General features: G+C 47.5%; 1 protein-coding gene across 2 annotated transcripts; it reads right to left on the bottom strand.

Moving 5' to 3' along the window:
- Positions 1-3,322: 3,322 nt before the first annotated feature.
- RPS9 (ribosomal protein S9) lies at positions 3,323-11,393 on the bottom strand. Of its 2 annotated transcripts, none has more exons than XM_057710974.1 (5): positions 11,285-11,393; positions 10,908-11,029; positions 10,578-10,700; positions 4,623-4,809; positions 3,323-3,576 (listed from the first exon to the last, which is right to left on the bottom strand). In XM_057710974.1, the coding sequence occupies exons 2-5, from the start codon at positions 11,002-11,004 to the stop codon at positions 3,399-3,401; spliced, it is 585 nt and encodes a 194-aa protein (XP_057566957.1). In that variant the 5' UTR covers positions 11,005-11,029; positions 11,285-11,393; the 3' UTR covers positions 3,323-3,398. The 2 variants fall into 2 exon arrangements, with proteins under 2 accessions (XP_057566957.1, XP_057566958.1); XM_057710975.1 differs by lacking the exon at positions 3,323-3,576 and adding an exon at positions 3,586-4,534.
- Between the last annotated feature and the right edge of the window lie 2,445 nt (positions 11,394-13,838).

Here is a 13,838-nt window from a genome sequence, read left to right as displayed (position 1 = left end):
CAGGGATTGGGTTTGATGGACAGCTCTCTGCGCTAGTGTTCTGCCTAGAGGTGACAGCATAAAAAAAATAATAATTTTTGAAAAATACAAGGGATCCCACAGTCCTGGGTTCCAGTCCTAGCTCTGCCACGTCCAGGCTGGGTTGCCTGGGGCTGGTGATGTCCCTCTTTGTGCCTCAGTTTCCTTGTCTGTAAAATGGTTGGGGTGGGTGAGAGGAGATGCATGCACAGACCCCAGCACGAGTCTGCACACAGCAGGCGCTCAATTAAATGCTACCACTGGCTCATTCATGACATCACTGGGGCCCCAGGTCACAAATGGTACCTGAACATTCTGATTGGGGTCTCAGTGGCCTTCATCCTGCTGCTCCTCCTCCTCTTCTTCCTCATCCGACACCAGGGTCAGGACAGACGCAGGAAGTCAGGTGAGTAGGGAATGGGGTGACCCGGGCCCCTAGAGGTGGTGGGCTTAGGGCACCAGCCAAAGGGAAACCTAAGAGATGGGTGAGGTCAGGTTAGAAAACCCATCCAGCACCTCCCAATGAGAAAATCTAAAAAGGGATTAAATATGAGTATACATGTATTTCAGAGTATTCTTTTCATTCTTTTAAACTTATGAAACATTTGAAAACACATGCAAGTTTTGTAATTTCTTTAATTTTTAATTTTTTGGCGGGGGGTGTTTGGCTACACTGGGTCTTCGTTGCTGCACATGGGCTTTCTCTAGTTGCGGCAAGCGGGGGCTACTCTTCATTGCCGTGCACAGGCTTCTCATTGCGGTGGCTTCTCTTGCTGCGAAGCGCGGACTTTAGGCATGCAGGCTTCAGTAGGTGTGACATGCAGATTCAGTAGTTGTGCCTCACAGGTTCTAGAGCCCAGGCTCAGTAGTTGGGGCGAACGGGCTTACTTGCTCCCCGACATGCTGGAACTTCCTGGACCAGGGATTGTACCCGTGTCCCCTGCATTGGCAGGCAGATTCTTAACCACTGCACCACCAGGGAAGTCCCAAGTTTTGTATTTTATGGTTTAGATCTTTCTCTTGAATTCTTTAAAGAGATGGGACGGGCTTATAATCATTTCAGTTAGCAGACCCTTGCAGATCTTACTGTAACCCTAAAGAAGGGTTCTGGGGTGGGTTGGAAGCTGATTCCCGACTTCCTGCAGTGCCTGCAGCATCAGGGCTCGAGGACAGAGACCGGCAGAAGAGGTAAGACTTCTCCCAAAGACTCCGACCCACCCAGCCCACTCGCGGCTCCCTCACTGCCCCTGACACTTCTCTCTCCTCCCCCAGCTCCAGCCCAGCTACTGACGTGCAGGAGGAGAGCTTGTGTAAGAGGAAGAGGGGCTGTCCTGGGGGCAGGAGACAGGGCCACACAATGTGGGTGGACAGTGGAGACCAGCGATTGGTTGGAAATGGTTCTGGGCTTGGGATGAAAGAGCTGACCCTCTCTGGACATCTGGCTGTGAGATGTCAGGGAATCTCGGCAAGAGATGGGACCCCCTTATTCTGTCCCTACCAGATGCTGTCACGGAAGACACACAGATGGAGGATGGCAGACAGCTGGACAGCCAGGTCAGCTCAGGACACCCACACCTCCATGCTCAATGTTAAATCCAGTGCACACTGCACTCTGACGCCACTCAACTCCTGCCTGGCAGCCTTCTAGAGGCACCTGCCCTCTGGGCTGCTGCAACCCCACACCTGGTCCCCTGATCTTCAAGGTGTTGATTGCTGAGGTCGAGCTGGCAGGGCTGAAGATGAGGGCTCAACAGCCTGTAGCCCCACACAGGGGCTAAATACAAGTCCTGGGCCCAGAGGGGGTGCCTTCCAAAACCCTCACTCAGCCCCCAGCTGTCTGCCCCCTGGTTGGGTGAACCCCAGCAACGTACCTTGACCGTTTGTTAACTCAGGTGAGGATCAGCTCCTGTACACACTCTGGTGAAGCCTAACTCCCTTGTGGCTACAGTGGGGTCTGACTGTCCCACATTCATGGTACCACACAATTTCTATCTCCAGTCCTCACCTCTCCCCAGCACCAAACAGGAATTTCAACTTCCTTCACTTCCCTCCCCCGTGATGCTCAAAGCCACGGGGTCTGAAGGAGGGCAAGATTCACAGATCACCCCTCACTGTCTCTACTAGAGCCCTGATGACTAAGATCCTCAAGGAGTACCACCTTTCCTCCCAGGCTTCCCCCACCCCAACTACACTCCCTCCTTCTCTCCCCCACCACAGGCTGCCACATCTGAAGCCTCCCAGGATGTGACCTATGCCCAGCTGAACCACTCAACCCTCAGACAACGGGAGACTGCACCCCGTCCCCCAGTCAGGGGAGCCGCCAGCAGAGCCCACTGTGTATGCTGCTCTCACCACCCACTAGCCCAGGAAAGACCCATACTCCACACTCCAGGGACCGATCTCTGGGACCCCAGGAACTGGCCCCCATGAGCACTCAGCTGATGAACTCCCGCCAGCATGGAGTCCCAACACAAACCACCAGGAGCTTCTGGGGCCTCTGGGAAGTCAACTGCTCCCAGAACTCCATGGACATCACAGCTGATTTTATTTATGGTCCTACCAAGAGTCCTGACCACAAGGACCCTACAGAACTGCCATTAACACCATGGGGTGAGAAAAGGAGGGGGAAGCCTGCTGCGAGGACTTGCATTATCCTGCAAGCATCACACCAACTTTGCAAAGAACCCTAAACTCTCACCATCAAGCTGGTCACTTATGTAAGGGTCCAAAAGTCCCCAGAAGGGCATCCCTGTGCCCTGTGGCTGCAGCTGCTGAGAGGTTGGCTCAAGTGTTTCTCATTTCCTGAGACCAAGCCTCTTCCTTCCCTGCCCGAGGCAGCTTCTCAAGACAGAGAAAAGGGAAGCCTGCCTCCCTTGTGACCATGGATGTCTCCAGAAGCTTCAAATGCAGGGGGAGAGCAGCAGGGTTCCCCTGCTCTCTCTGCCTGGAGATGATTTCTTGCCCCCACATGCAAATGGTTGGCTGAGAATTTCCTTCTGGTTGTTTTTTTTTTTTTATTTAATTTTGGGGGAGGGGGGGTACACCAAGTTCAATCATCTGTTTTTATACACATATGGTTTTGTCTTAAAGAACTTTCCCCATAATAATGTTGGTCTCCCTGTTGTGATAACAAAGTGATGTGTAGAGATGTTTGTTAGGACACAGTAGTCTTAAGGGGAAAAGGACCACCATCTAGCAGGAGGTCCAAGTATCTGAACAAAGCTAACCAGGCCTCTCTGTGCATGTGTGGAAACCAGCTTATGTTCAGAGCAGGGAGGGAAAGAGACACCAGTAAACACACCAGTTCTAAAATGTTGATCTTGTTTTATTATCCGACTGGAAAACTAGACACTCCATCAGCCCAGGAGGACGGGGTGGGCTTAATCCTCCTCCTCGTCATCGCCGGCTCCAGCTCCACCCTGGCCCTTCTTGGCGTTCTTCCTCTTCACGCGGCCTGGGCGGCCACCCCCATACGGAGAGCGGAGGGAGAAGTCGATGTGCTTCTGGGAGTCCAGGCGGACAATGAAGGATGGGATGTTCACCACCTGCTTGCGGACCCTGGAGGGGGGATGGCAGGTGAAGGGGACAGGGATACAGAACACTGCTCTCCTCTCTGCCTGTGCTTTGCAGCTGACAGGGCTGCTGCTACAGCTGCACTGACTCTGAAGCAATAAGCGGGAAGCGCAGTCTTGATCCTAAGGAATTCCCATGTGTTCCAGAGAGCTTCCAGGCATCACCTAACTCACACAAATGCACCCAGCTTTATATTCACACCTTACAGAAGGCAGAGAAATCCAGAAAGAACCCACAAGACCAGAGTGAACAAGGTCAAGTGGCAGGATATGCACCCAAGATCTGCTTTTCAAATACACAGAACTGTGCCAGACACTCTGAATACTCTCAGCTGTGCGCCACACTGAGCTTCATCAGCAGCTGCAGTTCCATCGTCTTCGGAGCAGCAACCCGCGAGGGATGGGGCTGTTTCATTTCAGACAAGCAGCCTGAGAGGCTCCTGCCCACGGGTCACGGGGCTAATGCAAGGCTGCGGCAGAAATTCAGCATGCCTGTGTCCTGCCCACTTACTACACAGCTCCCATGAATGGTGCCCAATTTACAGAAAGGGCAAACTGATAGACCTATCTGGCCTCTGGTCTTCACTGTGGCAACTGCCACCACGCACATCAGACCTTGGCCTGTGTGAACTCACCAAGTAAAGGCCAACAGGAGAGTGCACTGTGGCGATCAGCGCCTGGAATGGCTTCATAAGGCCCACTACACAGCCAAACCCCTCCAAGTCGGTTAAGCCCCAATGACTCCTCTCAACTGGACACCAAGAGCCGTTACCTGTCCAGCCCTGCACGCTTGGTAGAAGCCTTCGCAAGGTGTACGGCTCCAGCCGCAGTGACCCTTGCGCGGGGCTATGGTGGGGGATGAGGCTGGCCCCAGTTCCCCCACGAGCTGTTTGTAGGGGGTCAATCTGTACCCTCAAGGTGAGCTCACACCATCACTCCGAGGGCTGCACAGGAGATAGGGACAGCGGCTTAGTGAGGGCAACCATCAAAGGGGATGGAGTGGGGAAGGCTCAGGGAGCCCAGAGGTGGTACCTGATATGGCGCTGGCGGATCAGCACACGGGCATGGTGGATGGACTTGGCCAGGCCCAGCTTGAAGACCTGGGTCTGCAGGCGTCTCTCCAAGAAATCCTCAATCTTCAGACCCAAGATGTAATCCAGCTTCATCTTGCCCTCGTCCAGCACCCCGATACGGACAAGGCGCCGCAGCAGGGCATTGCCTGTAAGAGGGGAAGGAAGGCCTGCCTCAGCGTTCTGGGTGACCTCGGACTTCTGGGTTCAAATCCTCCACCTCCATGTCATGATGGTGGGACATTCTGATACAGGGCTCAACCTGCTATTACATGAGCCACTGTGAGTCATGGAATCCTCACACGACCCTAAGGCAGGTGATTACATACAACTCTGCTCACCTGGAAAAGGGAGAAGCTTCTGGAGCCTTTGGGGAGAGTGAATGAGACCATCCCCTTGAAAGGCTTAGCATTCATCCACAAAAGTCTAAGTGCTGCTGCTCCTAAACTATTCCTCCCATCACACAGCATAGCGGCTAAGAGCTAATATGCTGGAGTCAAGAAAGCCCTCCTAATCAAATGAGGTTAAACCACCTTCCTTACCTATAATATTGGAACAGTATCAGAACCTATCTTTTAGGCCTGAAAAAGACTGGGCATACATTTAAGCTGAGTACATGTCATCCACTTTATCTTTGTAAGATTTTCTACTAAAAAGATGGTGTGGATATAACCTAACAATGCCTGGCATAAAGTAATTCAGCAGATGTCAGTTTCTACCTTTTACCCAACAACTCCATGCTCAGGAGGCCTTGCTACTACTTGCCCTTGGGCATCCAAAGCTCCACTCAGGACAGCTCTTAGGGGACTTCCCTGGTGGCGCAGTGGTTAAGAATCTGCCTGCCAATGCAGGGTACATGGGTTCAATCCCTGGTCCGGGAAGATCCCACGTGCGTGGGAGCAACTGCAACTAAGCCCGCATGCCACAACTACAGAAGCCTGTGTGCCTAGAGCCCGTGCTCTGCAACAAGAGAAGCCACTGCACTGAGAAGCCCATGCACTGCAAGGAAGAGCTGCCCTCACTTGCTGCAATGAGAGAAAAGCCCACTCGCAGCAACAAAGACTCAATGAAGCCAAAAAATAATAACAATAATTAAAAACTAAGAAATAAATGATTTTTAAAAAGACAGCTCTTGGGATGCAGGGGGCAAAGGCCTTCCCCCAGACTCACACTCACTGGGCTCCTTATCACCACACAGGATTATCACTAACACTGACACTAACACTGACACTGGGGTAAAAGCACCATTACGACCCATCCCCTCCCTTACCCCCAGGCAAAGCCTGAAGGAAAGCAGGCTCACTGTGATGACAAAGTCTTCACTAGGAGTGAAGGAGGATCTAAATGGAGAAACATACTATACATACTACACCCTTCCCAACACCCCAGGCCATAATATGCACTGAATAAATGCTGAACACAAGGATATTCTCTCACAACTGCACAGAAGGTGAAAAGCTGGGGACTTCCCTGGTGGTGCAGTGGTTAAGAATCCGCCTGCCAATGCCGGGGAGACGGGTTCAATCCCTGGTCTGGGAAGATCCCACATGCCGGGGAGCAACTAAGCCCGGGTGCCAAAACTGAGCCCATGTGCCTAGAGCCCAAGCTCCACGATGAGAAGCCACTGCAATAAGCCCGCACACTGCAATGAAAGAGTAGCCCCTGCTCTCTACAACTACAGAAAACCCGTGCACAGCAACAAAGACCCAACACAGCCAAAAATTTTTTTAAAAAGTGAAAAGCCTGCACAATGAAAATAAGACATTGATGAAAAAATTAAAGACACAAATAAATGAAAAGATGTTCTGTGCTCACAGATTGTAACAAGCTAAAATGCCCATACTACCTAAAAGCAATATACAGATTCGATGCAATCCCTATCAAAATTTCAATGCCATTTTTCACAGGAAAACAATCCTAAAATTTTTACGGAACCACAAAGCCAATCTTAAGAACAGAATAAAGATCCCAGAAATAAACCCACACATATTAATTATCAATTAATTTACAACAAAGGAGCCAGGAATATACAACAGGGAAAGAACAGTCTTGTCAATAAACAGTGCTGGGAAAACTGGACAGTCACGTGCAAGAATGACACTGGACCTCTATCTTATCCTGTACACAAAAACTAACTCAGAATTGGGAATTCGAGGCTTCCCAGTGGTTAGGACTTGCCACTTTCATTGCTGTGGCCTGGGTTCAATCCCTGGGCTGGGAACTGAGATCCCTTAAGCTGTGTAGCAGGATAAAAAAAAAAAAAAAAAAAAAAACTCAAAATGGATCAAAGACTTGGATGTAAGACCTGAAACCATGAAACTCCTAAAAGAAAACATGGTAAGCTCCTCGACATAAGCGTTGGAGATGATTTTTTTGGATTTGATCCTAAAGCAAAGACAACAAAAGCAAAAACCAGCGGGACCACACCAAACTAAAAAGCTTCTGGACAGCAAAGCAAATCATCAACAAAGCGAAAAGGCAACCTACAGAATGGGAGAAAACATCTACAGATCACATATCTAATAAGGGGTTAATAACCCAAATATATCATGAACTCATATAGCTCAATAGCAAAAACCAAAACCCAAACACCTCAATCAAAAAATGGGAAGATGATCTTAATAGACATTTTCCCAAAGACATACAGATGGCCAACAGGCACATGAAAAGATGCTCAACATCACTAATCAGGGAAATGCAAACCAAAAGCAGGAGACCTTCAAAGTTCTCATCAGAAGAAAAAACGTTTTGTAACTGCATATGGTGACAAATACTCTGCTGTGCACCTGAAACTAATACAATGATGTCGGAGTTAACTGTAAATTATACTTCAATTTAAAAAACGGATATGACATTCAAATAGTAATACAGGAGTCTGGGATTATCTACCAGTTTCGACACTTCATGCCTTTTTATCCTTACATTAAAAAATAGAAACTTGACAATAACTCAACCCATATTACTTCAAAAACGTATTTCACATTTACTATTAAACCACTTACAACCTTAAACAATGGGGAGGATCATCAATACAGGAAAAATCTTACTGGGCATGAAGGCAAAAAGAACACCAATGAGCTTTGTGTCTTCAAAGCGAGCATGCCCAACTACCAAAAATTGTTACATGGGCTCCATTTGGCCAAAGCATTAACAATCAGAATCAGTTTAAAACTGTAAGCCAAATCAACAAATTTTTTTAAAAAATGTAAGCCAGTGGCAAAAGCACCCTTTATCACTATGGCATGCAGCAAGCCTTTAAAGCGCCTTAGTTTCTAATGTGAAAAATGGATGTAATACCTGTCCTCAAGCTGGTGTGAGGAGGAAGTTCATATCTGTAAGTGACTGAACCAATTAGTTTTATCAGATGAGACTATCAAACCTTAGTGAGAAAGGTTGGATCTTAAACAAGGCCAGGCTGTTAATAGTGAGCAAACACCTCAGAGCTCACAGGCTCCTCCTCGCCATCCCAGGAATCTAAACAGCTTCATTCACCAGAAAGTACTACCTTATGCTGTCCTCGCCTTGCAACTTCCACTTCCACCCTGGAAAACCAAACAATCCCTGGACACCAGCCTCTCACTCTGCCCTATGCCATTTCTTTGGCACATGACTGCTTATCACCTAGGTTTCTCTGTAATTCTCTCTTCAGGAAGATCCCCCTGAGACCAGAACCAGCTGTGGTCTGTCCCCCAGGCTCTGGGATAAAGTCCCACCCGATATCAGCATCCAAGGGGGAGATTCCTGAATTCTCATGAGACTGTCAAAGGAGTGAAGAACTAACGAAAGGCTAAGAATGAAAACATCTCGGGACTTCCTAGGTGGCGCAGTGGTTAAAAATCCGCCTGCCAATGCCAGGGACATGGGTTCGAGCCCTGCTCTGGGAAGATTCCACATACCATGGAGCAACTAAGCCTGTGAGCCACAACTATTGAGCCTGTGCTCTAGAGCCCATGAGCCACAACTATTGAGCCCATGTGCCGCAACTACTGTGCTTCACAACAAGAGAAGCCACTACAATGAGGAGCCTGAGCAACACAATGAAGAGTAGCCCCCGCTCGCAGCAACTAGGGAAAGCCTGCGTGCAGCAACAAAGACCCAACGCAGCCAATAAATAAATAATATAAATAAATAAATAAATAAATTTATATAAAAAAAAAAAGAATGAAAACATCTCGCATCCTTGGGCCTGGGAAAGATAAAAGTGATAAATGTGTGATAGTTAAACATGCTCCAAGCCTTTCTCAACCTCTAATGTGGATGACCACTCATGCTTAACAGTGAGTACAACAGCACTTCCTTCCTTAGCCAGTTTGGGAGAAAAATCAGACTAGAATTCCTGATTGAAAATAAAAAGCCAGGTGCCCAAGGAAGCCTAGGCGGTTTCCCAACCACTCCTGATTTTCACCAGAAATCAAGATTTCCTAGAGTCAGGCCAAAAGCAGTATCAAGATGATGCCTATACCGTGGCCAACTTCAGAGCTAATTAAAAACAAGCTGTAGACACTCTGAGTGAACTTCATGTTGTGTAAATTTTATCCCAATAAGAGCTGTTACAAAAAAACAAACAGGGACTTCCTTGGTGGCACAGTGGTTAAGAATCCGCCTGCCAATGCAGGAGACATGGGTTCAATCCCTGGTCTGGGAAGATCCCACATGCTGAGGAGAAACTAAGCCCTTGCCACAACTGAGTCTGCGATCTAGAGCCCCGTGAGCCACAACTACTGACACCCATGTGCCTAGAGCCTGTGTTCCAGCAATGAGAAGCTCGAACACCACAACGAAGAGTAGCCCCCGCTCAACACAACTAAAGAAAGCCCATGCGCAGCAAGGAAGACCCAACAGAACCAATAAATACGTTTATATTAAATTAAAAAAAAGGCAAGATATAGAACCATCTATAGCCAGACTCAAATCTGTTGGAATCACAAACCATATATATCTCTTCCACACCCAGGATGCAACGTACGACATACCAACCTAGTTTACGTTTACTTCTTACATTTAGATACTGTTTTAACTTTTGGTGATGTTCCCTAAGCTTCCCCTGAAATCCTCATCCCATCCCCACCACTGAGCTAACCTGCACGCTGGAGCCTGCCCTCCAGTCCCACCCATGGTGGGAGGCCTCTGACCCTCTGCTCATTTGAAAGAGTGTTATCAGTAGCCCCCATGAGCCTGCTTGTGCAGATTAAACAATATACACCAAGAGTTTAGAAAAATGCATTCAGTGAGCCTTATAAAATAACTACTCTAATGTTTTTGCCATCTGACAATCTAAGAGGTCCTACTAAAATTTGAGTGATCGTGTCAATCATTCCTTCCAAAAGCCCTCCATTAATTCCCCACCTCGAAGAAGAAATTTAGGATTTTAAGAGTCTAAAAGATGATGAATCCTGTCGACTGTACCTCACTACAGTTTCTTTTAGTTTTAATTTACTACATGATCTGTATCCCCTCCAAAATTACCTGGAATGTTCTTCCCTGTGAAATTCACAGATCCTGTCCTGTTCACATCTTGGCTAAATGTCCTTTACCACCGTGTTAAGACAGGCAAATGCACACATTCAATCTCCTTCTCTGCCAGAACCACCGAACATTTCAGAAACTTCACTATTTCCACCATCAGCTAACAGAACACATAAGCAGCAATACTATTTTGCTACACTAGGCACACCTTATAGTCACGTGCCCAAGTTTGCTTCGCAATGTCAGTTCTAATCAGGAAGTCCAATGTTTGGGTAAACCAAAGTCACACATAAGGAAAAGGGGAGGTGCTTAGATTCAGGCCCATTTTCTTACCCCACAACTCCTATTAAAGGCTGGCTCCACGAAACACCTCGGATGGCTGGACAACCCTAGAAGAAAGCGCAGCAGCAGCCCCGCCCCTCGGTCCTCCCCCGCGGGCTCGCGTACACACCTTCAAACAGACGCCGCGGGTCCTTCTCATCCAGGGTCAGCAGCTCCCGGGCAGCCTTGCGGATCTTGGCCAGGGTGAATTTGACCCTCCAGACCTCACGTTTGTTCCGGAGCCCATACTCGCCTGCAAAGCATGGGCGAACAAGCTCAGCCCCGGGGACTAGTAAAGAGAACTAGTACAGAAAATCTAAACAACGAACGCTCCCGAATTTGGGGTTAAGAGAGAGGGGGACTCACCCGAGGATTCGAACAGAATGAGCACGTGGGCGGCCTCACCCACGCGTTAGCTTTCCCCGGCCCGGGAAGCAGAAACCCTGCCTTAGCCACTCACCGATCAGCTTCAACTCTTGGTCGAGGCGGGACTTCTCGAAGGGTCTCCGCGGCGTCACATAGGTTTTGCGACAAACCCAACTCCGGGCCACCGGCATGCTGGCTCTACTTGCCCGTTTGCGCCTGCGCGGAAAGACAATGGCCCGTGAGGACTCCGTGCGGCGCCTGCGCAGTCCCACAACTCTGCTAGAACCTCGCGGCGCTCAACTAAGATATCGCGAGAACCTTCCTCACGTTTTCATAACCGGTATCATTCCCATTGCTCTACAAACACCCTCGTCTCACCTTCAACTTCTTTAACGAACTCATTTAAGCTCGGACGGCCCTCAAGACCTTACAACCCGCACCAGAAATAAACAGCATGGCACCACCCCTCACCTGAGCGCACACTCCGGTAACCGAGAAAGAGGCGCACTCGTCCTCCGGTCGCGTTCTTATAGCCGCGCCGCCGTTTTGTGACGTCAGCACGCGCAGCGCACGCCTGCACCAATCAGAAAAGGCGTTGGCGGGCGGGAAAAGCAGTCGAGACGAGAGGGTGGGCCAGAGCGGCGCGCTAAGCTGGGAGGACCAGGTCTCTACCCGGCGTGGAAGGTCGTAACGCCGACGCGTCAGAAGCGAGGGCTCCTCTCCGCCCTCGGGTGGTGAGTTAAGTCCCGTCAGCTAGCCTCTGAGTCGCGGTATGAAGTTGCAGTAGTCACCGGCTCCGACTCCGTGAAAAGATCCCCAGAGGGTTGGAGCCGTGTGAAGTCAAAGCTCCTTCCAGGAGATGCTTTGTTATACCCATGAATAATGAAAAAAATCGGTTTTCATATCAGAATGTCAACCCGAAGCACAGCCAGGAGCCAGTCTGCCCTTTTGAACCCTGAAACAAATCTACCCGTGAGGCTTTGAGCCTTAAGGGAACAAGGAAAAAATAATAATAAAGTGCATCATTTCAGAATGGTGCTGTGAAGAAAATACGTTACTGAGACTGACCGAGGGCAAACGGTACTTCTGATGGGATGGTCAGGGAAGCCTCTTGAAGAAGGAGACTGGCTTTTTTTTTTTTTTTTTTTAACTCGAGACCCAAGGGTTAAAAGGCTTTGTGCCTCTTTATCGAAGACAGCAGTTTATATCCTGAGGTTTCCTTTGAGTTTCCAGAATAGGAGAAATGTTCTGACACCTCCCGCTCTAAACCTGGAAGCAATTTATACATTGTTTTTTGATCTCCTTTGCCAACATCTTCCTCTCAGCTCCTAGGATTATTTCCTCTAGTCCTTTCTCTCTGGAATAATCCCATTCACACCAAGGGCTTTCTTTATCTCTGGATGATATTTAATGAGCACTCTAAATGTGCTAGGCTTTAAACACCTTTTGTGTTGTTTGTTTTTAATTCGTGTGACCCATGATTTCTATCACTAACAATAATAACAGGTGACATTCTGGAATACTTGTGATGTATCTTGCCCTGTTCTGAGAAGTTTACATGCGTTAATTTACTTAATCTTTATACATATTTGAGGAGGACTCAGAGAAGTTGCCCTCCCTCATAATAGTACTATTATGGATGTTTGCTTAAGGAGCACTAATACTATTACCAATCCTTTTTTATAGAGGCAGATACTGAGGCACCAAAAAGTGGTTATGGAACTTGTCCAAGATTGCACAAAGTGGAAATAAATTAAGATCAACAAAATGAGAACAAGCAAAGGCTATTTATTCAGAGTAAGGGAGTCAGTCACCATCACTCGTGTTTTGGCAGAGACGCAAAGGCAGGCAGCAGTGTGGGAAAACTTTATAGTGAAAAAAAGGAGAAGCTTCAGGTGTCCCCTGATTGGAGGCTGTTGTCATGGAGAAGCTAGATGTGGGCAGACTAAAAGTTAGCTGTCCTGTGTGATTGGTTGGGGTACATATTTGACTTTCTCTTCTTGCTCCTAAATTGCAAGTGTGGACAAAAATTAGTAGAGTTGTGAATTGCTAATCAAGTCCTGGCCATTTTGGACTAATTGCTATAGGGGTTATTTGGCTTCGTAGATTGTTATTAGAGATAGCAGCTTGAATTCCTATATGCCTGCCTTATAGCAAGCTAGCTTCCTGAGATGTTTTTGGTTGTTTTTTGTTGTTGTTGTTGAAGTATAGTTAGTTTACAATATTGTGCTAGTTTCAGGTGTACAGCAAAGTGATTCAGTTATACATATATATTCTTTTTCATATTTTCCATTATAGCTTATTACAATATATTGAATATAGTTCCCTGTGCTATACAGTAAACCCTTGTTGTTTATTTTATATACAGTAGTTTGTATCTGTTAATCCCATAGTCCTAATTTATCCCTTCCTCTCTTTTCCCCTTTGGTAACAATAAGATTGTTTTCTATGTGAGTCTGTTTCAATTCTGTAAATGAGTTCATTTGTATCATTCTTTTAGATTTCATATATAAGTGATATATGGTATTTGTCTTTCTCTGTCTTACTTCACTGAGTACAATAATCTCTAGGTCCATCGATGTTGCTGCAAATGGCAAGGTTTCATTCTTTTTTATGGCTGAGTAATATTCCATTGTATATAAGTACCACATCTTCTTTATCCATTCATCTGTCCATGGACACTTAGGTTGCTTCCATGTCCTGGCTGTTGTAAATAGTGCTGCACATGTTGGGGTGCATGTGTCTTTTCAAATTAGAGTTTTCATCTTTTCTGGGTATATGCCCAGGGGTGGGATTGCTGGAACATATGGTAGTTCTATTTTTAGTTTTTTAAGTAACCTCCATACTGTTTTCCATAGTAACTGCACCAAATTACATTCCCACCAACAGTGTAGGAGGGCTGCCTTTTCTCCACACACTCTCCAGCATGTATTATTTGTAGACTTTTTGATGATGGCTATCCTGACCCATGCTGAGCTGTTTATTGTAGATAAGAGGGCTGGTTTTCTGGGAAGGCTGCTGCAGG

Source organism: Hippopotamus amphibius, chromosome 16 (genome assembly GCF_030028045.1).
Source record: "Hippopotamus amphibius kiboko isolate mHipAmp2 chromosome 16, mHipAmp2.hap2, whole genome shotgun sequence".
Lineage (NCBI taxonomy): Eukaryota > Metazoa > Chordata > Mammalia > Artiodactyla > Hippopotamidae > Hippopotamus > Hippopotamus amphibius.
This window is presented reverse-complemented; position numbering and strand designations above follow the sequence as displayed.

Excerpts from the sequence above, each read along its gene's own strand:
- RPS9 (XM_057710974.1), bottom strand. The coding sequence starts at position 11,004 with ATGCCGGTGGCCCGGAGTTGGGTTTGTCGCAAAACCTATGTGACGCCG. Across the intron at positions 10,701-10,907 it reads CCAAGAGTTGAAGCTGATCG|GCGAGTATGGGCTCCGGAAC; the intron begins GTGAGTGGCTAA and ends CATGCTTTGCAG. Across the intron at positions 4,810-10,577 it reads CCCGCGGCGTCTGTTTGAAG|GCAATGCCCTGCTGCGGCGC; the intron begins GTGTGTACGCGA and ends CCCCTCTTACAG.